This window comes from Ursus americanus, chromosome 11 (genome assembly GCF_024610735.1).
Source record: "Ursus americanus isolate L20-20 chromosome 11, mUrsAme1.1.p, whole genome shotgun sequence".
Classification (NCBI taxonomy): Eukaryota; Metazoa; Chordata; class Mammalia; order Carnivora; family Ursidae; genus Ursus; species Ursus americanus.
Window position 1 is genome coordinate 67,240,630 of NC_142137.1, and position 25,269 is coordinate 67,265,898.

Sequence of the window (25,269 nt, forward strand, 5' to 3'; positions counted from 1 at the left end):
ACTGAGCTACCCGGGCGCCCCACATCCATTCTTTATTATCCTCAGTTTTTGTGCTACAAGTATTTTTGTAGCAGTAGCCATGGTCAACACTCCGCCCAGTGAATTAAAGAAAAAACTGACCCATGACTCCGTCGTGCACTCACTATCTTTTCCACTTCAATTCCATTTAAACTGCTGAGCATTGCCCATCGGGGAGGACCTGCACCAGCCCCCGGCGGCACTTGACGGTCTCAGCACAGTGTGGTGACCCCGCGAACTCGGCTGAGTTGGAGGGTAGCTGTAAAGTGGGGCACGGGGCACCTGGGCAAGCAGAGCTTCGCCTGGGAGGTCAAGGCAGCTATAGCTGGCACATGAAAGTTGGTCCTTGGAGTATGCTGTCACCTCTGCGCCACAGACGGCAGCCAGTAACAGCTGGCTCAGGCCTTCATGCCGCTGCCAGCTGAGAAGGCTGGGAAGCTCTCTCTTATCGTCCCTCATCTGACTGGAAGCTATGCCAGTTCCAGGAGCCCTGAGGAGCTCTCGGTTGAGACAGCCCTTTAGGAAAGCGATCCAAGGACTCTTGAAGGTCACTCAGTGGAATCACTGAGGGAAGGCTCCTGTCAGTTTCTTCCAGGATGTCCTCATTGGTTAATAAGAACTTGTATTAAGGAAGCCACTTCTCCGTAGCACCAGCGTCCTGTGATGTGGGGAAAGGTGGGGGGAGAGTGGTCTCTCTGCCCATGAGTTTGTGGGTTAGCTTAAATACTAAATACAGAAATGTGAAATCATTTGAAAACGAATTGATGTGTGCAAAGATGTTGACAGGGAATGCAGTCACTGGGAGGGGACGTGAGGAACTTAGCACTTAGAGGAGGGTGAATACACATTTATTTGGATGAAGGTGTCCTATATGTCATTCAACAGGGAACAGAAAATATGAATCTGGAGGAATGTGCCAAATAGTTAAGACAGTTGTTTTGGAAGTACAGAATTTCTAGGCATTTTCTATTTTCTATAACATCTGGATTTTGCGTAGTGTATATTGACTACTTTCATAGTTAGGGAAGAAAAAGATTAAAAGGGGAAAGTTATAATAAATATTTGACAAAAATTTTTAGGTATTTTAACTTAAAGTGTAAATATTGAGCCAGATGGGGAGCAGTCAGAAATTTAGAACAAAGTGTGTTTGTGATTCTCATGTTAGGCCGTGCATTAGTCATGGTTCTCCAGAGTCAGAGCCAGCAGGACACATTCTTCCTCCCCTCCACTGTGGAGCAGCAGCCCACTTTCCCCTGGTAGTCAGGGATCAGTCACCCAGCTGGCACAGGAACTCCCTTCTCTCCCTGTTGATTCCTAGGCACGAGGAGCCCGAACTGGCTGGGTGGCAGTCTTACCTTCTGGTTTAATAGGATACTTGTTGTGTTTCCTGGTGGAAGCATTCTTCTCTTTGGAACCGGGAGAACTTGAGGTCGTGGAGAGAGGAAGCAATACTTTGCTGGGGGGTCACTAGGGGTAATAGTGTGCAGTGCCACTGTCATTTCTACTGCTTGATTCCTGGACCTGTGAATCCTGGCTGTGGGGGAGAGACAGCACCGTACGTTAGACACTGATTCAGAGCATATGCAACCTTTTAAGGAACCTTGTCCCAGCCCTACAAGGTAGTGCCACCTAGCTGGCACTGTAACTGAGTCTTCAAAAGGCCAGTTCACTATTTTGTCTAACTGGCTGCTTCAGGGTGGTGTGGAACATGGTAGACCAGTGAATTCCATAATTACGGGCCCACTGCCATACTCTTGTTACTGTGAAGTGAGTTTCTTGATCAGAAGCAGTACAATGTGGAATACTATGGTGGTGGATAAGGCATTCCACAAATCCGTGGTAGTTTTTGCTCAAGCATTGTGTGTAGGGAAGACAAATCCATATCCAGAATGTCTGTTTCAGTAAGACCAAAATGCTTCCCTTTCCACAACGGCAGGAGGCAGACAGCAGGTAGCTGGCAGATCTCCCAGGGGTAATGGCACAATATTGGGGCTCTGTGTTAGTCTCTGCTGCTGGCAGACTGGGCACTCAGCGGTGGGTCAGCCTTGGTGAGCGAAGTGTACTTTGCGGAGCCCATGTGTAACCTCCATCCCTGCCGCCGTGGCACTTTGTTCATGAGCCCCCCGGGATGTGACAGAGGCGGCTGGGGCAAGAGGCTGTCTGGTGTCCACAGAGTGGGTCGTCCTATCCACTTGACTATTAAAATCCTCTTCTGCTGAGGTCACCTTCGGTGGGCATTTTTAGGACACGGCAATCTTTACTTTTTGAGGACAGGTCTGTCCACGTTCGTCTTCCCCAGATGTCTTTCTCTGCAGTTGTCCAGTCCCCTTCCTTGCGGGTATCTGAGCATCCAGCCAGCCAAACCATGGCTGCAGCCCAAGAGTGGATAGATAATCACCCATGAGGCCATTTCTCCCGAGCAATGTGAGCAGCCGGGCGCACTGCTCGACGTTCTGCCCGTGGAGAAGATGTCCCTTCACCGTGTCCTTCAGGGACGTCCCAAGGAAGAGCTATGGTGCTGCAGCTGTCTGCTTTCGGGTAGTGTCTACATCCCATGCAGAACCATCTGTAAACCAGGCCTGAGTCTTCTCTTCTTCTGTCAGGCGATCTTCGAGAACTCCCCAAGCAGCCATAGGTCAGGCTGGGAGAGAGAAGACGGTGTAGCAGGAGTGGGGACCGTGGGCATTTGGGCCACTTGTCCCTAGGGGGCCAGCTCGGGCCTGATCACACACGTACCGCTTCTGTTTGTGACGGAGTGCTGCCCTGTGTGCCTGACTTCATGGCCCGATGGGTCAGAGAGGAGCCAGGTCACAACGGGCAGCTCAGGTCTCGAGGTGACTTGCGGGGCCGTGGGTAAGTGTTTAGTCTCTGCTGAGGCCCAGTAGCAAGCCAGGAGCCGTGTCTCCGAAGGGGAGTCGTTATCTGGGGGGGATAGCAAGGCTTTGCTCCAAAGTCCTCACGGCTTGCTTTATTACTCACTTGCAGGGCCCTGCCGAAGGCTCCAGACGGCATCCCTGTCTGCTCTGACCTTCCAGGTGCCAGTGGCTGTGCCGGATCCCTGGGCCCCAGGCTGAGAGCAGAGCAGCTTGCACGGCGGCCTGGACCTGCTGGGAGCCTTCTCTTGTTGTGGGCCCCACTCAAAACTAGCAGGTTTTTGGGTCACTAGGTAAATAGTCCAGAGTATCACACCTAAAGGAAGAATATGTTGCTTCCGAAATCTAAAGGGGCCCCATCATTTAGGCACATAAAATTAACCATCCCAGGCAATGTGATACGATGCATAGAAACTCAATTTATATGTAACTCTTGAACTAATTATTTAACAAGTAACATACCAACTTTGAATTGAAATATTACTCCAGTATTCACTGAGCTCTCCCCTCCTCCATCGTCTCCCCACCTACCTCCTACCAGGCACATGCCATGATCTGTGTGCTAGATTTTTTTCTTAGGTGGTGAAAATTTAATAGTTGCAGGATATTGTACTTAGAAACAGCTACGTTATATTTGCTTAGTACTTGACCAAATAGAACCTAATGTATCAAAATATTAGATCTAGAAGATTCCTTAGAAATTAGGCCTTCTCGATATTTCAAGCAAAATGAAGAAGCAGAGTGCTAAAACTCAGGCTAGCCCTCAAATTGTCTGTTGTGAACTGAGAACAGGTTCTCTGTTCTGGCTTTGCTCTGCTCACTTGGGGTTGAGAGGCGTGCTTGGGGCTGTGTTGATAGTTGCGCTGTTGGAAGATGAGCTCAGGTTCTGTCTCAGCCGCTGGCCGAGCAGATTTGGCCATAGATCAAAGGTGGCGGCAGTGTGTGTGGAGCCGTGCCATTTCCTGACCAAATGCTAGATGTGCGGGCCTAAAAGGGAGGGATTTTAAAGATCAGGATGTTGAAAATCCTGCTATCTTAACTGCTCTGAGAATTGAACATCTTGAAAATTAATATAGTAGATTAAATGTAAATGATGACTACAGTACACACCTGGTTGACAAGATTATTATAATGTTTAAAATATAAATTTTTAATCAAAGTAGCCAAGTTAGTTGAATTTAACTTTAATAATTGAATTTCTCTTGGCGCGCCTGGGTGGCTCAGTCGGTTGAGCATCTGCCTTCAGCTCGGGTCATGATGTTGGGGTCCTGGGATCCAGTCCCGAGTTGAGCAGGGAGCGTGCTTCTCCCTCTGCCCCCCCATCCCCCCTGGCTCATGTGCGCGTACTCTCTCTCTCTCTCTTAAATAAATAAAGAAAATATTTAAAAAAATAATTGAATTTCCCTTTAGCAAACTTAGTGGAGGTTGGGCATGTTTAAGAGCTTAAGATTGGCTTTTTTTTTTTTTTTTTTTTTTTTTTTTTTTTTTTTTTGAGGCCATACCATCACTGATGTCAAGAGCACAGTTAATGTCGATCTGTGGTCTTGGAGTTGGGTGGTGACATGCAAGTCCTCCAGTGCTAACCTGGCAAATCCCACCCCCCATCCCCCCCACCCCCGGCCTGGTAGGTGAGCTGCCTCCAGGCATCCTTGGCAGTGCTGTCAGGCCTCTGCTTCAACCCTGTCCGGTGTACCCTGGGTCCTCCTGGAGACAGCCCCTTCCATTTAGGGACAGCACTCCTTGTTAGGAAGTTCTCTTTCATAGTAAACATCAGGCTGCTTTAATTTGTGCTGACATCTCCTAGTTCTGCCCCGAGGTTTTTTTCTCGTTTTCTCAAAACATTTTTTATAGCTCATTTTGGATGATCAAAAGTTCTAGACCAGACATTTCAGCTTTCTAATTTAAACAGTTTGAGCATTCCTCACAAATACAGTCGTTTTCCCAGGATGAATAAGTGTTCCCAAATAACAGGACTGTCAAATGATTCTGCCTGCCTTTATTTTTAGAGAAGGGAGACAACACCAGGCCAGGAATGGAAACACCTGGTTCCTGGCCCCTGCTCTGCTCCTTGCTGATTGAGTACTTTCGGCCAATTCATCTCTCCCAACCTCAGTTTACTTTTTTGGCAAAGTGAAGATGATAATGCCAGCTCCAGGTCCCATTCCAAGGAGTCCTTTTGAGAATCAGATCCTTTTGTAGTCTGTCCATTTCCTTCCAAGTATAGGATGTTCACTCCCTTGTTTTAGAATGGAATATTTTGAATCTTAAATATGATTTAGCAGGAGCTTAGATAACACAAGGTATGATGAAAAGAACAGATGATGCTTTCTGGCATGTCTTGTCTGTGAATATGGTGGGTTGACAATTTAGTTTATGCTTTTCTGTATTTATTATAGAGACTGAGAAGAGTTTTAAAGAAATTCAAGAATAAATAAAATGTATGAGTTATACTGTGGGAACTAACTAACAGGTCTGTCGGTTTAAATTAACACTGCCTACGTCTAGTCCAGGGCTGTGTGAAGATTTTTTTCTTTTTAATTTATTTGACAGAGAAAGAGACAGCCAGTGAGAGAGGGAACACAAGCAGGGGGAGTGGGAGAGGAAGAAGCAGGCTCCCAGCGGTGAAACTTATGTGGGGCTCGATCCCAGAACGCCGGGATCACGCCCTGAGCCAAAGGCAGATGCTTAACGACTGAGCCACCCAGGTGCCCCATGTGTGAAGATTTTGATTTGAGTTGGGATCCCTGCTACAAATTAGAATCAAATCTAAATGCAATGAGTGGGGAGTATCATTTGCTAATAGACAATCATGACCTTAAGAAATTAATGACTTACTAATTTTTATGGGATTAATGCTTTTTATTCAGGATACTAATTTAAAATGACAGTTAATGTTACACCTATTAGAATTTATTTTTGCATGCTCTTTCCATTTTCAATTTTTTCAAACACTGTCTATCTCACCAACTGAAAAGTGTGTTACTTATTGAGGAATTAATTCCAAGGTCTGCAATGGGATTGTTTCACAATTGTTTTTTGGGAAGTAATAAATACGAGTAAAAGGAAATAGTGATACAGTGTTTTAATTGAAATTGGTGCATGTGACACTAGTTTTGAGCTTTTTGTGTATGTGTGTGATTACTGTTTTACAAGTGATGCTTAGTTCTGTATGATAACTGGTGTTTCTTAAAACTCACATCTTTTTTTGATAAAACTCTTATATCCTCCTTTAATATTTGAACTTTGAAAGGAAATGACTAAAAATCTATTAAAGCATATGTATTATTGTTTCAGTAACATTTTTTAAAAGCAGATCAAAGCATTATACTTGATATGCTTTTTCACACCCCCCCCCACCCCCATCCCCCCTGCCCCTAAATTTTATGATTCTGGTATATTCTCCATTCCCTTTTTGAGATGCACTGCCTGGCACATTGTTGTACGATTGAATGCATACTAACTAAAATACAGCCTTAAGCCTCAAAAAGAACGCTCTTAGTACTCTTTGTATAACATGTATCGTAAATTATCTGATATCTATATAAAGTATACATATTTTTTTAAAGATTTTTTAAAATTTTATTTTATTTATTTGATAGAGAGACAGCCAGCAAGAGAGGGAACACAAGCAGGGGGAGTGGGAGAGGAAGAAGCAGGCTCCCAGCAGAGAAGCGTGATGCGGGGCTCCATCCCAGAACGCCGGGATCACGCCCTGAGCCCAAGGCAGATGCTTAACGACTGAGTCACCCAGGCGCCCCTACAGTATACATATTTTAAAAAGAGCAACAGCCTTAAGTGGCTTTCCATTATCAACAGGAGAAAGTCCAAGACTGTAGTGTTTCTACTGGAAGACACTATTGGACCTGACTTAATACTCAGGAAATTTATACCGGATGGAGGTGGAGGGGCAGGCACCTGAGTGACTCGGTTGAGTGTCTGAGTTTTGGTTTTTGCTCAGGTTATGATCTCAGTCCTGGGATCCAGCCCCATGCAGGCTCTGCACACAGAGTCTGCTTGTCCCTCCCCGCCCCCTGCGGCACCACCACCCCACTTCCTCCCCACTCGTGCGCGCGCTCTCTCTCTCTCTCTCTCTCAAATAAATAAATAAAATCTTAAAAAAAAAAAAAAAAACTACACCAGGGGAACAGGTATTATATTTCCTTTGTTTATATCAGAGGAGAACAGGAATCAACTAAGAAAAGTTGGGATTTGCACATACAAGTGAGAAGTATTCTCAGAAGTCAATGTTAGTCATTCTAGTAGGTGTAGAGGTTTCTCACTGTGCTTTTATTAGCATTTCCTAGTGACTAATGATGTTGAGCATCTTTTCATATGCTATTTGTATGTTTTCTTTGGTGAAAGATCTGTTTAACTCTTGTACCTTTTTTTTTTTTTTTAAATTCAAGTAGGCTCCTTGCCCAGTGTGGAGCCCAGCGTGGGGCTTGAACTCAAAACCCTGAGATTAAGACCTGAGCTGAGATCAAGAGTCAGATGCTTAACTGACTGAGCCACCCAGGCACCCCAACTCTTATACCTTTTAGAAAAGATTGGGTGGTTCTTATTTTTGAATTGTAAGAGTAAGATCCAAACAACATCTATTACGTGCATTAGGTTAATAGGTTTTTAAAAAAATCTTTTAATCTATAGATTCCTCATCTCTCTATTATTTTCCTTGCATTAGGAAAACCCAGAACATGAGAAATTCTATAGGGTAAATGGATTTTCCTAAGGACACCCCCCCACCCTGCCTAGGAAGTTGTTTGGTATGTTCTTCTGTGTTCAGTATTTTTTGTAAACTAGTTATGTAGAGTCTTCAGGTTTGATTTTTTTTTTTTTTTGGTACTAATTGATGGGGAATGACATACACACCATCAGGTGGTATATGATATGTGATCGTCTGCCTTTTTGTGATGTTAAAATTGATGAGTTTGTTAAGGGTCATCATTTGGATTCCCATTAGTGCCATTAACCTTCTACCTAATGATTTTAGCAACGTTGACAGCCATTGCCTAGAGCCATTGTTTCATTAGTACTTGCAAAATGGTGATAAGCATATCACCATTTTGTCATTTCTTCTTTATTAACTAGAATACTTATAACAAGAACAATTTTGCCTTGCCAACTATTTGTTTGTTATGGGCTACTGTTTCCAAGTAATTGCAGGCTAAATGTAGGTTTGCTTGTTTTTTCCGTTTGCTTACCAGTTTTCAGAGTAATACATTTTACACCATTCTTCAGAGGTTAACAGTGAGAATGGTTTTGTTTTGTTTTGCTTTTTGAAGTCATCATGAACACGTGGATTTTAGCATGCATGAATTTTAGCGCACTTGTTTCAGTGCCTTGTACTAATTCTTTTTGATGCTCAAATTGTCCCATCCTTGGTTAGTGGAAACCCCTTCAGGTTGGTTCTAGAGGCTTTTTGTCTTTTTTTTTTTTTTGCGGGGAGGGAAAGAGGAAGAGGGAGAGAGAGAATCCTAAGTAGGCTACACGCCTAGCACGGAGCCTGACGGGGGGCTCGATCCCACAACCCTGAGATCATGACCTGAGCCAAAATGAAGAGTTGGACACTTAACCCACTGAGGCACCCATGTGCCCCAGGTTCTAGAGGCCTTTTGATGTTTGCCTTGCCTTCTGGAATAACTAGATGTTCCAGGTTTGTAACATGTTGATTTTTTTTTTTTAATATCAAAAGCTATTTACCCATTCTAGCAAGAGCGAACACACCTAGATCTTGGTTTCTTGGGTCTAGCACTCAGATCTTGGTTTCTCATACCATTTTCTAATAAAAGGAACCACCCTCCACAGAGAAAGTGTAATTCAGGAATTGGAACAGGAAATACACATGATGAATCTGGAGCATCATGTAGTGTCAGAAAGTAAGGCGGTGCTCAGAAAGCAAAATAAATGCACATAATGATGGGGATATGTCAAAGGGAGATGGGAGCCAACTGAAAGAGCTCCCAGTGGCCAAAGCTGAAAAAATTTGAGCAACGAAATAAATGAATAGTATCAGATTATAACCCAAACTATAAAGTAAATATCCATGTGTCCATTACTGATAAAAAATAACTAAATAAATAGAGAAGAATAGACCAATATCCCAGGCAGAGGAGTTATAAATAATTATGTAGATATCCCTCCCTCAAGGAGGTAGAACATAATTTACTACTCCCTAAGTGTAGGCCGCCTGTGGTCACTCCCTTCCCAAGAGTACAGTGTGGAAAGGGAGAAGAAAGAGTAACTTGACAGTGAAGAAACCTGACAAATGCTACTTCTGCAGGTGAGTAAAGTTAATGTCAACATTGATAAGTCATATTGAGAGTATACACCTAGTGATGTGATGTGATGGGAAGGGCACTTCACCTGTATGGTCATCCTTCCTAAACCCTTAAGTTCAGCCTAGAATGGGAAAACATCAGACAAATCTCAGTTGAGGGGCATTTAACAGAATACCTCATGAGCCCTCCTTAAAACTGTCCAGGTTACCAAAAACAAGGAAAGTCAGAAAAACTGTCATAGTCAAGAGGATCCCAAGGAGACATGGCAATGAAATGCGGTATTCTGGATGGGATCCAGGAACAGACAAAGGACACTAGATTAAAACTAATGAAAGTTGAATAAAGTATGAACTTTAGTCTGTAATAATATATCCATATTGGTCAAAGAATAGTGACAAATACACTATACTAATGTAGCATGTTAATAATTGGGGACTAGCTGCGTGGGGCATATGGGACCCCTGTGCTATCTTTGTGATTATTCTGTAAATCTAAAACTCTTCGAAAATTTAAAGTTTATTTAGAAATCTAGAAATTTGTTTACCCTTTGGCAGTAACTTCAAAAATTCATATTTATATAGTGCATCAGTGTCTTCAAACACATTTACAGTTCCTTTCTTTGAGTTTCTTCTCTAGTTTTGTAAGGGAATTCTTTTTTTATGAGCATTAAACTCATTTCTAAAAACATGTAGGACCTAGTACCACTGTTAAAACAGAACTGGGGTGGTAAAGATCAGGCTAAGAGTGATCTCTTTTGCACTGGCTGTTTTTCTTCAGTTTATGACTTCACCACCGCACAGGGGACGTGAGCACTGTGTGAAGCCTTGCCCTAGCCTGGGGAGCAGAACCATGTCTCTGCCCAGACGCCTCCCCCACCCCGCCCCATCCCAGCTGACAACCCTGAGGGGCAGGGAGGGGAGTCTGCTTTGCTGTTTATGACTCCTGCAGCAGAAGAGGTCATTCATGTGAGTGGGGAGCACTGAGGATGAGCAGCCTGACAGGAGAAACAGTCCAGAGAACCATTAGGGATGTGCTAGTTTGTGTTGTCTGCTGGGCATCCAAGTAGAGATCTTGGAGAGGATGTGGAGTAAGGGATTGAAGGTAAGAATTTGGAGGTCATCAGTGTTGGTATTTAAAGATGAGACTAGATCACTAGGAAATCAGATAGGTTGAAGAGAGAAGGGTCGTGATGGAGCCCTGGCGCTTGCCAGCAGAGGATGGAGGAGGAAGAGCTAGCAGAGAGAAGGCTGGAAAGCGTGGTGGGAACCACAGGTCGTGGACGCTGTGAGTGCTGGCTGCTATGGCTCACAGCTGCCAACTGGTGCCCCTCCACCCCCATTCCCACCCAGCAGCCAGCAGCCAAGGACTGCCACCAGGGGAGCACAGAGGCTGCCCCTTGCCTCAAAGCAGGGCTGCCTGTGGTGCACCCTGGAGCTCTCCTGGGATCGGGGTGAGTCAACTGGTCCCCAACCAACACTCCTTCCTCCGAGCACTCAGGAGAAACCACAGTAAACCATTAAGTGCACAAGAATCCCTTTCTCAGGCTCTGACTAAAGATGCCAAGTATAGAGGGTTTATTGAGAACTGAGGAACGCACCCTAGTAAATGGTAGCTAGCTATTATTGCTCCTTTTCCCACAACAAAACTTCCCCTTCCAGACAGCATGGGCCTCCCTCACAGCGGATGCTCTTCCCACAGCGGGAATGCTCTTCTTGTCCCCTGCTCCTTAGGGAAAGGGTAGTGTCAGACAGGAGGTGGCTGCCTCCTCTGTCGAGGCTCAGGGAAGTGATGAGAACACAGGGGCTGGAGGAGACCAACGGAGGGTCTGGGCAGCACAGAGGAGGGAGCTCTTAGTTCTGCCTACCGGATGCGGAGACATTGTCACAGAGATGGTGACACTTGAATTGCACATTGAAGGAAATCCTGCACCAACTTCAAGCCTTACCTCGAGGTCTGTGGGGGAGAGACCCCTACTTTAGCTCTAGTGGGCTCAGCTATTTGGGTTTTACAGCCTCTTTTCAGATCCATCTAAAGCCGCAGCCGTCTTCCTACAGCGTCATGGTGGCCTCTCATCTCAGGGGTTCTCCAGGCAGGCAGCCCTGCACAGTTCACTTTTCAAGCCAGAGCAAGTTGCCAAAAAGGAATGAAGAGGAAGACACAGGAATTATGTGAATCTGCTCTAAGCCGATCACATCTTTAGGCCAGCCAGAATCAGCCACCTTCCTAATTTGTCCCCTTCTTCTGGGGCTGCAGTCTGTGTTTTCCAAGGGCACGGCTGTGCCTTCTCTCTTTCAGCCCTCACAAGGCCTTGTGTGGGGTGTGTTACAGATGCCTAGTAATGACTGCTGGATCCCCAAGACTCGGATTTCTTCTTGGAGGAAGTCATGAAGGCAGGTACAGTTGGTGGAGGCATAGAGTGGAACAGAGTCATTCTTTTCCCTAAGCCCAGTGGAGGAGACCAGGGAGAAGGAAAAAAACCTTGGTACGTCTTAGCAGAGCATGAAACTAAGACGTTCCAAGCTGGAGAGACTCCAAGTCTGTGGAGATAAATAAAAACCAGAAACAAGATAAATCATTTTACACCTGTTAGATTAGAAAAAATTTAAGAGTGTGGCATTATCGAGTATAGTTAAGATACAAGGCAAAGGTAAAGTGCTGATAGGGTATAAACTGTTCCGGTCTCTTTGGGAGCTAAGCTGGTGAGGTCTGTAGAGGCAGAGATGCCCGTGTCTTGAATCCAGGTACCCCAAACTGTGCACGGGGAAGCTCGCAGTGGCCCCTAAGCAGTATTGTTCATAAAGGCAGGAAGGAAAAAGGAAGGCAGCCTAAATATTTATCAGGAAGAGAATGAATAAATAAATTGTGGTATATTCACACAGTGAATATAAATTATTAGAGCTTTCCATGGGGGTGAATTTCACAACGTGACACAGACTTAAAAAATACATAGTTTTTTAAAGATTATTTATTTATTTATTTGACAGAGATAGCCAGCGAGAGAGGGAACAGAAGCAGGGGGAGTGGGAGAGGAAGAAGCAGGCTCCCAGCAGAGGAGCCCGATGTGGGACTCGATCCCGGAACGCCGGGATCATGCCCTGAGCCGAAGGCAGACGCCTAACAACTGCGCCACCCAGGTGTCCCTCTATCAGGTGACCTGGTAGAGTCCTTTCTTGGTCATGCAGCCCTCCCTGATGATATAAACTCTATCCAATAAGAAGATGTGTTATTTCCCAACAAAGAGGTTTGGAAAACTTCGGGAAGAAACGTGTAACTGTGTTTCCTGTGAGGTGCTCTAGAGAAACTGGGTTTGAGATAGTCATCCCCCAGCTCATCCCCTTCAGAACCATTCAGAGGCCCTGTGGTCCCCGGATTCTAGGCTCTGACCTCAGACCTGTGTTCTCTGAATTCTTTATTGTCTCTGGTCATTTCCTTCTTGGAGTTCTTTATCAACAACTTGAACTGGATGAATGCATGAATGAGGACTGGATTTATGGACATTTAAGTGAGAGAAATAAGATTATGTGGAAATAAAAGCTGAATTTTTTTTTCCAAATATGGTCAGGGTTTCAGTGGGCTTAACAAGAAAAACTTCTCCCACTCAGTAAGAACAAAGACAACTGAATTAAAAAGGGGCAAAGGATTTGAATAGACATTTCTCCAGAAAAGATATACACATGCCCAATATACACTTGAAAAGATGCTCAACATCATTAGCCATCAGAGAAGTGCAAATCACAACCACTTCACATCCACTAGGGTGGCTGTCCTAAAGAAGACATGATAGCAGGTGTTGGAAAGAAATGTGGAGAAATTGGAACCTTCACACTCAGTGGTGCTGGTAGTATGTGTAAGGAGAACGTAAGTTGGTGCTGCCACTTTGGAAAACAGTTCCTTTAGAAGGTAAACATAGAATTATCATTCGACCCAGCAATTCTGCTCCCAGGCATATACCCAAGAAAAGAAAAACCTGTGTCCATACAAAAATTTGTACAGGAATGTTCATAGAAATATTATTTGTAATAGTCAAATGATGGAAACAACCCAGATATTTATCAGCTGAGTGGATGGACACAGTGTGAGTTATCCACACAATGGAATATTATTTGGCCATGGAAAGGAAGTAAGTCCTGTTACATGCTTACAACATGGATAAACCTTGAAAACATTATGCTGAGTGAAAGAAGCCAGACATAGAAGTCCACATATTGTGATTCCATTTGTATGAAATTTCCAGAATAGGCAAGTCAGTAAAGACAGAAAGAAAATGAGTGATTGCCTGGGGCTGGAGGTGGGGGGTATTGAGGCGTTGATGAAGGTGTTCTAAAATTCATTGTGATGGTTGCACAGCTCTGTAGAGACAGTAAAACCATTAAATTGTACATTTTAAATGGGTGAATTGTATGGTATGTGAGTTTTGTCACAAGCTGGTACCAAAAACAAAACCTTACTTGAACTAATCTTAACTTGATTTTTTTAAAAGATTGCGTTTATTTATTTAAGAGAGAGATAGAGAGATAGAGAGCAGGAGTGGAAGGGAGTGGAGTGGGGAAAGGGAGAAGCAGGGAGCCCCATGTGGAGCTCGATCCCAGGAGCCTGGGATCATGACCTAGCCGAAGGCAGATGCTTAACCGACTGAGCCACCCAAGTGCCCCTTATTTGAACCAATCTTAACATCTTATTATTGAGAGAGAATATTCTAAAATTCAACAGAAATGTGGCTAATCCTCATTCAGAAATAGTTCAGTTTAGAAAGATTTGTGGAATGCCTACTGTGTGCCTGACACAGTGCTGGGCTCCAGGAACATGAAAGCAAAGTTCTCAGGTGATGAGGAACGAGATGTTTGAGGGAGTAAATGCAGGGTGTGAACAGTGTGGAAGGTACTGGGGTAGTGGCAAGAGGGAGTGGTTGGAATGTCAGGGAAGGCCTTACCACCAGGGTCAAAGGGCAGAGGGGTATCTTAGGCCAAAGGGGCTAAGAAGTGTGTGGGGGTGGTGACTTTTTAGGTACAGAAGTGGGTGGGGAGTGCAAGCAGCAGGAGGTGGTCCTGGGAAGAGGGACTGACTTTCCAACCATTTATCTTCTATCAAAGAAGAGTAAATACTGTGCTGAACTAGTCTCTATATTCTGGAAGTTTTAGCTCACACTTGAATAACATGGAGCTCTCACTGATTGGATGTTTGCTGTGTGCCTGGAGCCATGCTAAGTTCCTATCTCAGCATACTCCTCGCACACATTAGAAGGATGTGCTGCTGTGGCCTCATGGGCAGAAGACCCCAAGCCAGTCAGCAAGTTGCTCTGGTGAGTGGCAAGGCCAGGACTCCGGTCCAGAGCCTGCACGCCCCCCAGAGCACTGCCCGGCCCTTTGTGCTGCTGGGCGTCAGTCTGGGAGACCGCCGTGCATGTGGAGTTTTTTCCAGCTTCCATTTCAAGATACTTTTGCTTCTTTGTTAGAATGACTAAGTGTATCTAAAATTCATATCATTTCTAAAACTCATTTTGTTTTACTAAATGTATCTAAACTTAAGCTGGCACAATTGAACTTATTTCTGTTTCACTTAACAAAAATTACAGAATAAGAAAAACTGAACGGTGATAATCACAGGTATTTATTACTTGAGCTATTTGTATTGAGCATTCACTCAAATTACATTCTTTGTAAATTTAGAAAAATACTTCCAAACATTGGTGATACTGGTCATTCACTGAGGTGGTTTCCCGTATATTTCTATAAAATATAATTATATTTGTTTCTCCCAACACCACTTAAAAGGTTTCTGCCTGAAAAGATGAACCTCCTTGAGATGGGTTAACTGACACTTGTTTGTTCTCCCTAAAAATAGATGGGGTGTAGGAAATGAGGTGGCTTATTTAGAGCATTAGATTACATCCCAGATAGACTTTCAGCAGACCTGCCCTATATTTTTAATGTAGATTTCTATACTTTTAATAGTCCTCAATAAGTATTTATTAATAACAACCATAAATGATAGAATGTTCATCTAACATTGGAGAGAGTGACAGGTTGGCATTTTTTTGAATAATCAAAGACCTGCGTCAATATTTAGCTTATCTTCCTACTTTTTAGTAGAACACACCCTTCAGCTAGTGCCCGCAACACCCAAGTTCTTTTGTGCCCAGATTAAACTGGAGCCCCGTTTCCTTTCCAAAGAGAAGGGGAGCTCTGCTTTAGAATGCCTGGCAGAGGCTGAGCACCCTGCCATGTGATGTGGGCGACTGGACCCCTGGTTGGTAGTTTCTCAGCACTCTGGTATGTCCTGACGTTGCCAACTAGACTGGAAGGATTTGGAGAACAGGAAATAAGCTGCTGGGAGATAAGGCGGGCAGCTATGAGTTGTAGACGAGAGAGGAAATGAGAATTCTAATCCAGGGAAACAACATTAGCAGTTTGACTTTATTTTTAAACCAAGAATCATTGGAAAGATTTCTTTCTCTACTTTGGGGGAGCTACCCACCTACTCAGCTACACTGGTTAGAACTAACAGCGAAGGTGTGTGGATGGGGACAGCATTCCCATCCACTGCTGCATTTGCACTGATCTAGAGGTGAAACTGAGTCTGTGAACCCTTTATTTATTCAACAACTACTACCGTGGTATCATAAGACCAAGGAATCTTTAAAGTGAAAAATAACTAAAATTTTTTTGCCTTTGCCCTTTTGTGTCTGTGTCATGCTGTGACTCCACGGCTGTTTTCATGAAGAAGAGGGGTTTTGTTATTGATCTTAACCTAATATTCAGCCGTACCTGGCAATGGATATTCAGGGCAGAAACGCAAAAGTATAGAAAATGTGACCAACCTTTATTTTCTAAAATACGACACGTCGTCATCAAATGTTATCTATAGGGAAGGTCATAGCAGACGAATGGGCTCTGTGTTAAGGAAATAATTTAAAAACTGATCAGTTGTGAATATCATGCACTTATTTGTCATATTCCATCCTGTGGTGGCCATTCTGAAGTACGTGAGTGATGGTGGGTTTTAACAATGAGTGTGTGTCTTTAAGGACCAAATTGTAGCAGCATGCACGTTTGTGGATTGCAGTGCTCGGGCCAAGTCATCGCTGGATCTGAAAGAAGTTTATGAAGTTGGCCTCGATTGACTGTTTGGAAATTCTAAACTTTATGACACATTCAGTGTCATCTAAAGACTTTTGTTGTTGATGATGTTACTGTTTTTTTTTTAAAATTAGATCAGTAGTTTAAATAGAGAATTTTATTTTTATTTTTTAAATAGAGAATTTAAAAAACTGGACTTAAAATGAATCTGGGTTTGTTTCCCCCCCAATCCACCTGTGTTGAGGCCCCCTTCTGTGTATGTTCACAACTCTGTAACTGTATTTAGAGCCCTAGATTACGTCTGTTGGGTGAACTGAACTCCACGAGTGCAAAGACGTCTTAATCTCTATCCTCAGCACCTACAACTCATAGTAGGGAGGCAGCCTCAGTGTTGGCTGTCGTTAAAATGCCTTTGGGCATTGAAAATAACTTTTGGATGTAGTTTTCAATAACCTTTTATGGTTCAAAGATATAATTGAATAAGGGTCGTAACTTCTAATTATATGTTACTCTTTGGCACAATACACTCAGAATTACTGTGTGTCAGTATTCAAAGATGAGCCTGCCTCTGTCCCTTTCCTCGGATGCACAGCTCAGCGGGGAGGCGTGCGTGTAAACCAGTAGTTAGGGAGGATGGTGTAGGTGCTACACTTGCAGAGCTGTGACCAGAGTGAGGCAGCAGGTCCCGCGGAGAGAGAGCGGTTGGGGCTGCTGAGGGCGTGGTTAGCGTCTGCATCCTTGAAAGCGGACTTTGGCAGGGGAGCCATCAACGAGGTGAGATTTGTCTGGTGATTGCCGGGTCTCAAGGGATTGCAGCTCACAGCTGTTTTTGATTTTTTTGCAGAGTTTTAAAAAAGAGCAACAATATCCTTACATTTCAAGGGGTCATAATTTCCTCTTGGATTTTATTATGCATCTTGCAACAAATGCTGGTGCCACCATGTGTGGCAGACCAAGGCTGGGGCCTGTCCAGCTCTCTGGTACCTGAAAATCAACTGAAAGACTTAAGATCAGGTGCGCCCTTGGCACAGGTTTGAGAAGCGACAGGACTTTTGTGTTAGTCTGTGGTTTGGACGCAGGTGGGCGTGAGGAGGGGTCTGGCCATTGCAGAGGTCCTTGACAATCTGTCCTTGGCCTTACTCGCTTGCTGTTTCAGAACGTGGAGACAGTTGACACTAGGGCTGTGTGTTCATCATGGTTATGAAGTGAAGTCCTGCGGGGGGACGGGATTCAGATCTTTCTTATGCACAGCCGCCGTGCCCTGGCTTGTTAATGACAGTGCTTGTTTGACTGACACGCGCTAGTATACGTCTGTGCATCCGTGGACGTTCTGTCTCCCAGATGGACTTTCAGCTTCCCAAGTGTGCAGTCTGGTGTTCTCTGTCTGGGCATTGGTCATGTAGTGTCACACAGTGTGAACCTAGTAAGTACAAACCAAATGTCTGACTGAATGAATGAATTCCTCAGGATCACCGACATAGGCCAGTCAGGTGCTTGGGGAATGTTTCCCACAGTGAAGGCAGGGTATTGGTTTTGTGGTTCGTGGGCTCCCAGGACCACTTCATAGCCCTGTGTACTTACAGATTTTATTGGGCTCTGTGAGCCCTGCCCTCAGGCTCCTTGGGCATTTACCTAATCCCACAGACCACCTACTAGGGGTCCACCTCTTGGATGAGGGAGTGATAGTTGAGAAAGATGAGAGTGATTTGTCTAGGATCAGAATTTTTCAAATTAAAAAATTAAGTTGTTATACTCACAAATTTTGAAGCATATAATTTCTTCATATTTCCTCTGCGGTAAGTACTAAATAGCTTAGACATACGTATCAACTGTATTTTTTCTAAGTTGTTTAGATGCTGAACTGTTCCTGCACTTGTGAGAGGCAGGGCTTCCTCTCTTTTTTTGGCAATGAGCATTTTTGTGCCACAGTTTATTGTTTGCTTAGGTGTCTGCCATTTGTCAGGAGGCCTTGTCATGGGGTTCTAGTTCCCTGTGATTCTGCCACCTGTGGGTTGTGCCCTGTCCCCTCTGCTAATCCCCACACCTGCCCTCAGCCATTCATTCCCTTTGACAATGCCTTCTCTTTAGTTCTGAACTCTCATCTTTTCAGAGACATACTCCTGGCCCACTGCTTCATTCCCTGTGGTAAATATCTTCTTGGTTATTTTCTAGGTTGTGCTGGTGAGGTGGAATGAGCCATACCAGAAGCTGGCCACGTGTGACGCAGATGGAGGGATATTTGTGTGGATTCAGTACGAAGGGAGGTGGTCTGTGGAATTAGTCAACGACCGAGGGGCTCAGGTGAGTGGGCAGGAGTCTCTTCCAGTGAGACATTGCTGGAGAGAGAATGCAGAGCACGTATTCCAGGGCAAATGGAAGGTCCTTCCAGAAACAGGTGGAGTAGAAATAAATAAAAGTAGAATCCTGCTTTTCAATCCTCTTGAGTATATCACTTGGTAAAAAGGGAAAGATCATACTTCTCTATTCAACTATTCTGCTGTTGTGAGAACTCTCCAAGTTTAAAGCTTTAATTAAATCTGTGAAATCATTTTTTACCATTCATTGTTGTGATTACATGTTAAATTTGGATCCTCTGAAGTGCTTATGGCATATCACTTTTTTGCTCCCTTTGAAAGGTACTTTCCCTGAGTTGTAATCTTCATAGTTCTCTCGCAGGGAGCTCCACACGAACTGTTCCCACAACCTACTCGTCAAGCTGAGTTTTTAACACTCTCTTCTGTCAGGTTTCAATTAGCGTGGCCACCTGTTGTCATCCCTCCGCTCTTCCTTTCTGATACAAATTTGTCTCTGCTCTGAGGAAAACAGGCGCTCAGGGACTCCCTGCTGAGCTATGCTATTTTTAAACCTGCTCCAGAGATTCTTCTGGTTTATGGTACAGATCTGGCTCTTCCCTCCTCCCCCTGTGACGATGGGCTGTATGGAGCTCCTCGTCTCATCTCCTATACTTAGGGACACAGGTCCCATCCCAGGGATTTGACAGAACTCTGGCTTCAGAACCAAGTCCTCAGGGGACTTTTTTCCGTGAGGGCTGTCTTAGACTGTTTTACCACTCCAGGGATGGTTTTCCTGTGTCTGCCTTTCTATACATTTCTCAGGAAATGGATTCTCACCCTCTTTTCTGCCATCTGTTGCTTAAATAAGCTATGAGCTCTCCAAGGTTAAAGATACAACCAGTGAAGTGACACAGAATTGCAAGGAACAAAGATACCATTAGCAGTCCCTATTACACTAAGGGCTTTTGCAAGTTGTCATCACAGAAGTATCTACCTCTAGGTAAAATAGAACATTTTCTTTTGTGTGAGTTCATGTATTTGGTAGAGTAAATGTGATAATTTTGACTGACTCTGAAAAGGCCTCATCTGTTTCCTGTATACCCCCATGGAGTGAGAAGAGGAAGAGATAGAACCTACCCTGTTGACTACTAGTCAGCTGTCTTGAAATAGAGCCACAGATGTGGAGATCCCCATGACCATGAGAAGTTCATGCTGCCTGGAGGGTAGACACCACTGTGGTCAAGAGCATGAGCTCTGGAGTCAGACCACACTCTGTGATTTCTTAATAGAAGATACTTATTCTCTGTGCCTCAGTCTTCTTATCTGTAGCATAGGGACTCTGAGGCTACCTGCCTCAGAGGATCACTAGGATGATTAAATAAGATTAAGTGTAGAAAGTACTTTGGACACTGTACATGAGAGCAGTCACCACGTATTGCTCTAGTGCCTGTAGTATTACGAGGCACTACGACCTTGTACCCCTGACCCCAGAATGTACCTGCCCTTAAATAGCAGCCATAATGTTTGGGCGCCTGGGTGGCTCAGTTGGTTGTGCATCTGACTCTTGGTTTTGGCTCAGGTTGTGGTCTCAGGGTTGGGAGGCTGGGCTACGCATTGGGCTCTGTGCTCATTGGGGAGTCTGCTGAGATTCTCTCCCTCTGCTCCTCCCCCAACTTGCATTCATGTGCACACTGTCTCTCTCTTTCTCTCTCTCTAAAATAAATAAAATCTTTAAAAGAAATAGTAGTCATAATGTCATCACCAAGATTATCTTCAGGCCTTGAGGCAGCAACACTTTGTGGCTTTCTGTGAAGTGGAGACTTCTCTGAATTCGTCTGTAAGGGTCTCTAAAATGCTCTAATTCTTCCATCCACCAGAGTGTGAACTCACTTCCATAGGTCCAGTGATTGAGTCAGACGTGTCTTCCGACTTAGGACGACTAAAGGTCTCTGAAGCATTGCTCTGAGAAAGACCACAAAGAGGAGCTAGGACAAACTCCGACTAAGTGCTTGTCATTTTCATGTGTTGTCTCTCAGTCCCCACAGGAACCCTAATGGGCAGGTGCCATTCTCAGTTAATGGAAGGAACAAACCCTGGTCAGGGAGGCTGAGTAAGTTGCCCAGGGAACTTCTTGGGTGGTAGAGCAGAATTTGAGGCCAGGTTTGAGTCCAGAACACTCTGTCACATTGTCCTCTTCCCAGACAAGACACTTTTTTTTCTTTTAGCAGAAATGCATGTATTCATAGTATATCCAGAAGAGCTCAGACTTCAGTACTGTTGGAGAGGCCAGCCCCACCAGCCAAGTGTTGCCACCACCACCCTGTTTTCTCCTGACAGCAGCCTGTCCGAGGATGGAACCTTCTGTCGTCTCCATATAGCAGCTGTGTGGTTTCCACTATCACCATATCCCTTAGCTTTTCTTTTCATTGAGAATTTGGCACAAAAAAGCATTTTAGAAACAAGAAAGAGAGGATGAATTCAGACCTGGAAGTGAATGAACTTACATGGACCATAGAACACCTGGTAGCACCTAGAATCTCACAAATGCCTATCCCTGCCATGTTCAAAACAGTAATCACTGTATCTGTGGTCTCCTCTAGATTGTCATATAATTTTGAGTTGTTGGAACTCTGATTCTGCACACCTGAAGCCCATTGAGCAGTTGTCGGCAGTAACCACGTCTTTCGCAGGAAGATTTGGTTGCTTAGAGTTGTGTTGGCATCAGAGCTTACCTGACTAAAGAAACGTCATGCCCTGGAGAAGATGACTCATTGGTTGAAGAAGTAGTGGCTCTCTGTGCCCCTGAAACAGTACCTGGTAGGAGCAAGGACAGTTTTGTGGCTTGGACGAGGAGGATTCTTAAAATCTACTCAGAGAAAAATAATACTTTTTAGAGGAAGTGACAGGTGATCCGTGTTACCCAGCATGACTTGCACTGTCAGAAAAGGAATCAAACATTTGGCCAAAGCTAAGTGATGCTTTAACGGTTTCTTTTTCGGGAAATGATTATTTCAAAAGCGAGTCTGGAACAGTGCATGCGTTATTGTGTAAGATTAGTCACCAAGGATGGTTGTGCCCCGCACCGGCATTGGCCGTTGTGATGAACGCTGCCTCGGGCCGAGGTCTGACAAGGCTGGTGCTCAGACGCAATTAATCCACGTCTGACACCATGCTCAGTGAGGCAGGAGCACACAGCCTCTGCCACTGAAAGGGCTTCCTGCTTATTTTCTTTACAGCACCGGGTATCAGTTCCTTGTTCTTGTTTTTCCAGTTGTCGTATATTCTTATCACTCTGCGCTGACCTAATTTAATAAACCCAGTGAGTTCATGGAAACATCCTTTGTTATCATTTTCTCTGACTGCATGACTGGTGGTGTCTTGGGGAAGCTTCTTATTACTGGCCATACCGTTCCACCCTCTCACCCTCTACTAGCATGTTTTTCTTTTTAGTACAAATCTCTTCCAAGATAAATGGGTTAGAATGCATGTAAATAAGTAGCATTACTTTTGCAAAATGAAAAGACTTTAAATTTTATTGCAGAATTAATGTGTTATGTCTAAAAAATGTTTTTAAGTTTCTTAAGAAAAACTAAATAGTGTAATTAGTTGAAACATAGGGTCAGAAAAACCAAGGCTTTGAGTTTACCCTACTAAGCAAACAACTTTTTTCTGTAACCTCAGACCAGCTGTTGAAGAGCTATGTGACAAATCTGTGCCATTGTCACGGTGGAGACATGCTAACCACTGAATACAAACCTGTAACCCCTGCTGGGAAAACAGCAAATGTTCATGTCCTTTTGGTATTTGTCCATTTAGTTTATTTTTATCTGAAATGTGATATATCCAGTAATGTCACCGATTTTAAAGAAAGTTAAACATTTACAAGTAAAAGCAACCTAAAACAGTTTTATGAATGAAAAGGTAGGCATAACTATAGAGATTACCAGGTAATCAAAGGTAATTAAAAGGTAATTCAGTGGGGGAAACAATAGCCTTTTTTTTTATTGAGATGTAATTGATACATAACATTATATTAGTTTCAGGTGTACAGCATAATGATTTGCTATTTGTACATACAGTTGACCCTTGAATAGCTGCAGTTTGAACTGCACAGGTCCAATTACACATGGGTTTTTTCCAACAAATACAGTACAGATAGAAGGGGGGTCAAGCTAGGATGGTGGCGTAGTAGGAGGACCCTAGGCTTGCCTTGTCCCTCGAACACAGCTAAATAATTACCATTCAAATCATTCTGAATACCCAAGAAATCAGCCTGAGAACTGACAGAACAAACTGTACAACTGAAGGGAGAAAAGAGGCCACATCAAGGAAGATAGACGTGTGGAGATGTGGTTTGGAGGAGAAACAGATTGCTGGTGCTGTGGAAGGGAGGGAGCCCTGGTCACAGAGAAAGGTGGGAGAGAGAAGAGTGCATGGGATTGTACAAAGAGAATGCTTCCCCAAAGCCATTGGCTGGGAAAATGAGAAAGTCTGATTTTCATGATTTTTTGCAATCAATGGGGCTCAAAGACTGGAGTTTTAGAGGTCATGGCATGGCTGGCATAGAGCCCTGAGGGTGATGCCCTACTCCTGGAGAGAAGGCAGGCAGGTAACCCGAGGCAGATGGCAGGATCTGAGGCTCACCTAAGACACACAGGGAGAGACTGTTCTCTCTTCTTAGAGTGCCTCTGTGAGAGGTGGCATTGCCTCTCTGGGGACAAAAAGAGCCAGTGGTCGCCATTTTCCTCCCCTGCCCCTCAGCATAGGTTCAGAGACACCTCCTGAGGCTAACCTGGACACTGGCTCTTTAGCCTGCTTTGCTCCAGATGCCTTGGCCTGCCCTGCCCTCCCCACCCGCTCTGGTGTGACTGCCTTTCTGGGTCAAACCCACATCATCCCAGCACAGTGAGACCCTCCACCAGAAGACCAGTGCAGGTCCCCATTACACCAGGTCCCTAAAGTTTGGAGTTTTAAAAGTCAGCCAGCTTGACTGGAATAGAGCCCAAAGTGCACTACGCTGCTCTAGGCAGGCAGGCAGGCAGGCATCCCAGAGACAGTGTGAAAACAGCGATATGAAAAACATGGACACATGAGAGAAAATTATTTGCTGTTCTGGGAGGATTTCCCTGAGAGCAGCAAGTACAGACTCCCCTCTCCCAGGACAAAGGAGGTGGCTGGTGCCATTCCCCTCCCCTGCCCCCTGCATAAATGAACCTCAGTAAATAGCACAGTGCCAACACTGGCTGACTAACCTGCTAACGCCAAGCCCTGCCCCCCGCCCCCACCCTTCCACTGTGATGGTACTGCTTTTCTTGGCCAAGTGTGCCTAATGACCAGCACAGTGGGCCGCTTCTCCAGAAGACCAGCAGAAACCCCGACACACACCATGTCTACCAATCGTAGAGTTCTGGAAGGCTTCTTTTCTATTGGAAGTAGCATCTGGTCTCATTTAACAAGCAGACCAGAGTACACCTACTTAAAACTCACCACACTCTGGCCAAAGTCCGAACACTGTCCATTGCAGACAAGGAGAACCTCTGTAGATGACTGACCTGAGGGATAGAGCAGCCAAACACAGCAGCAGAGCGCATACAGCAAACACCAGAGACACTTCCCGAAGCACCAGGCCCTGGACATTATATAACCTCTTCTTCATAAAGCCATTACTCTCAGGAGCAGGAAACGTAACAGGATTTTCTAACACAGAGCAGAAGACAGAGACCTAGATAAAATGCCAGGATGGAGGACTTCATCCCAAAAGAAAGAACAAGAAAATGTCACGGCCAGAGATCTAATCAAAACAGATTTAAGGAATATGCCTAATGCAGAATTTAAAGCAACAGTCATAAAGATACTGGGCTTGAGAAAAGCTTGGACGACCTCAGGGAGACCCTTACCACAGAGATAAAAGAGCTAAAAAACAAGCAGAAATGAGAAATGCAGTATCTGAGATTCTGAACCAACTGGATGTCATGACCACAAGGAAGGAAGAAGTAGAGAGACAAATAAGTGACATAGAAGATAGAATTACGGAAAATAATGAAGCTGAGCAAAAGAAAAATTATGGATCACAAGAGTAGACTTGGGGAACTCAGTGATTCCGTCTAACCTAATAACATTCATGTCATAGGAGTCCCAGAAGAAGGAGAGAGAGAAAAGGGGGCAGAAGGTTTATTGGAGGAAATCATAGCTGAAAATTTAATCTGGGGAAGGAAACAGACGTCCAAATCCAGGAGGCATAGAGAACTCCCATCAAAATCAACAAAAGCAGGCCAACACCAAGACATATTATAGTTAAATTTGCAAAATATAGTGATAAAGAAAAAAACCTAAAAAGCAGCAAGATGAAAGAAATCCCTGACAAGGAAAGACCAATAAGGGTAGCAGCAGATCTCTCCACAGAAACTTTGCAGGCCAGAGCAGAGTGGCATGATATATTCAACCTGCTAAATGGGAAAAATCTCAATCCACCAAGACTATCATTCAGAATAGAAGGACAGATAAAGAGTTTCCAGGACAAACAAAAACTAAAGGCGTTTGTGACCACTAAACCAACCCTGCAAAAAATATGAAAAGGGGACTCTTTGAGGGGGAAAGAAAGACCAAAAGTGACAAAGACTAGAAAGGATCGGAGAAAAATCTTCAGAAACAACAACAACAACAAAAAACAAGTAATAAAATAGCACTAAATACATATCTGTTGATAATTATGCTGAATGTAAATGGACTA

General features: G+C 44.2%; 1 protein-coding gene across 7 annotated transcripts in view; it reads left to right on the top strand.

The window, feature by feature from the left end:
- The window catches only part of TULP4 (TUB like protein 4), a 230,431-nt gene that overhangs the window by 129,894 nt on the left and 75,268 nt on the right, over window positions 1-25,269 (top strand). For 5 of the 7 annotated variants that reach the window (XM_087865628.1, XM_087865624.1, XM_087865625.1 and 2 more), the window contains one exon: window positions 18,418-18,546. In XM_087865628.1, the coding sequence (XP_087721754.1) occupies window positions 18,418-18,546 (129 nt within the window). Of the gene's footprint in view, window positions 1-5,441; window positions 5,597-18,417; window positions 18,547-21,139; window positions 21,357-25,269 lie in introns of all 7 variants that reach the window. The other 2 variants (XM_087865629.1, XM_087865630.1) reach the window with 1 other exon arrangement.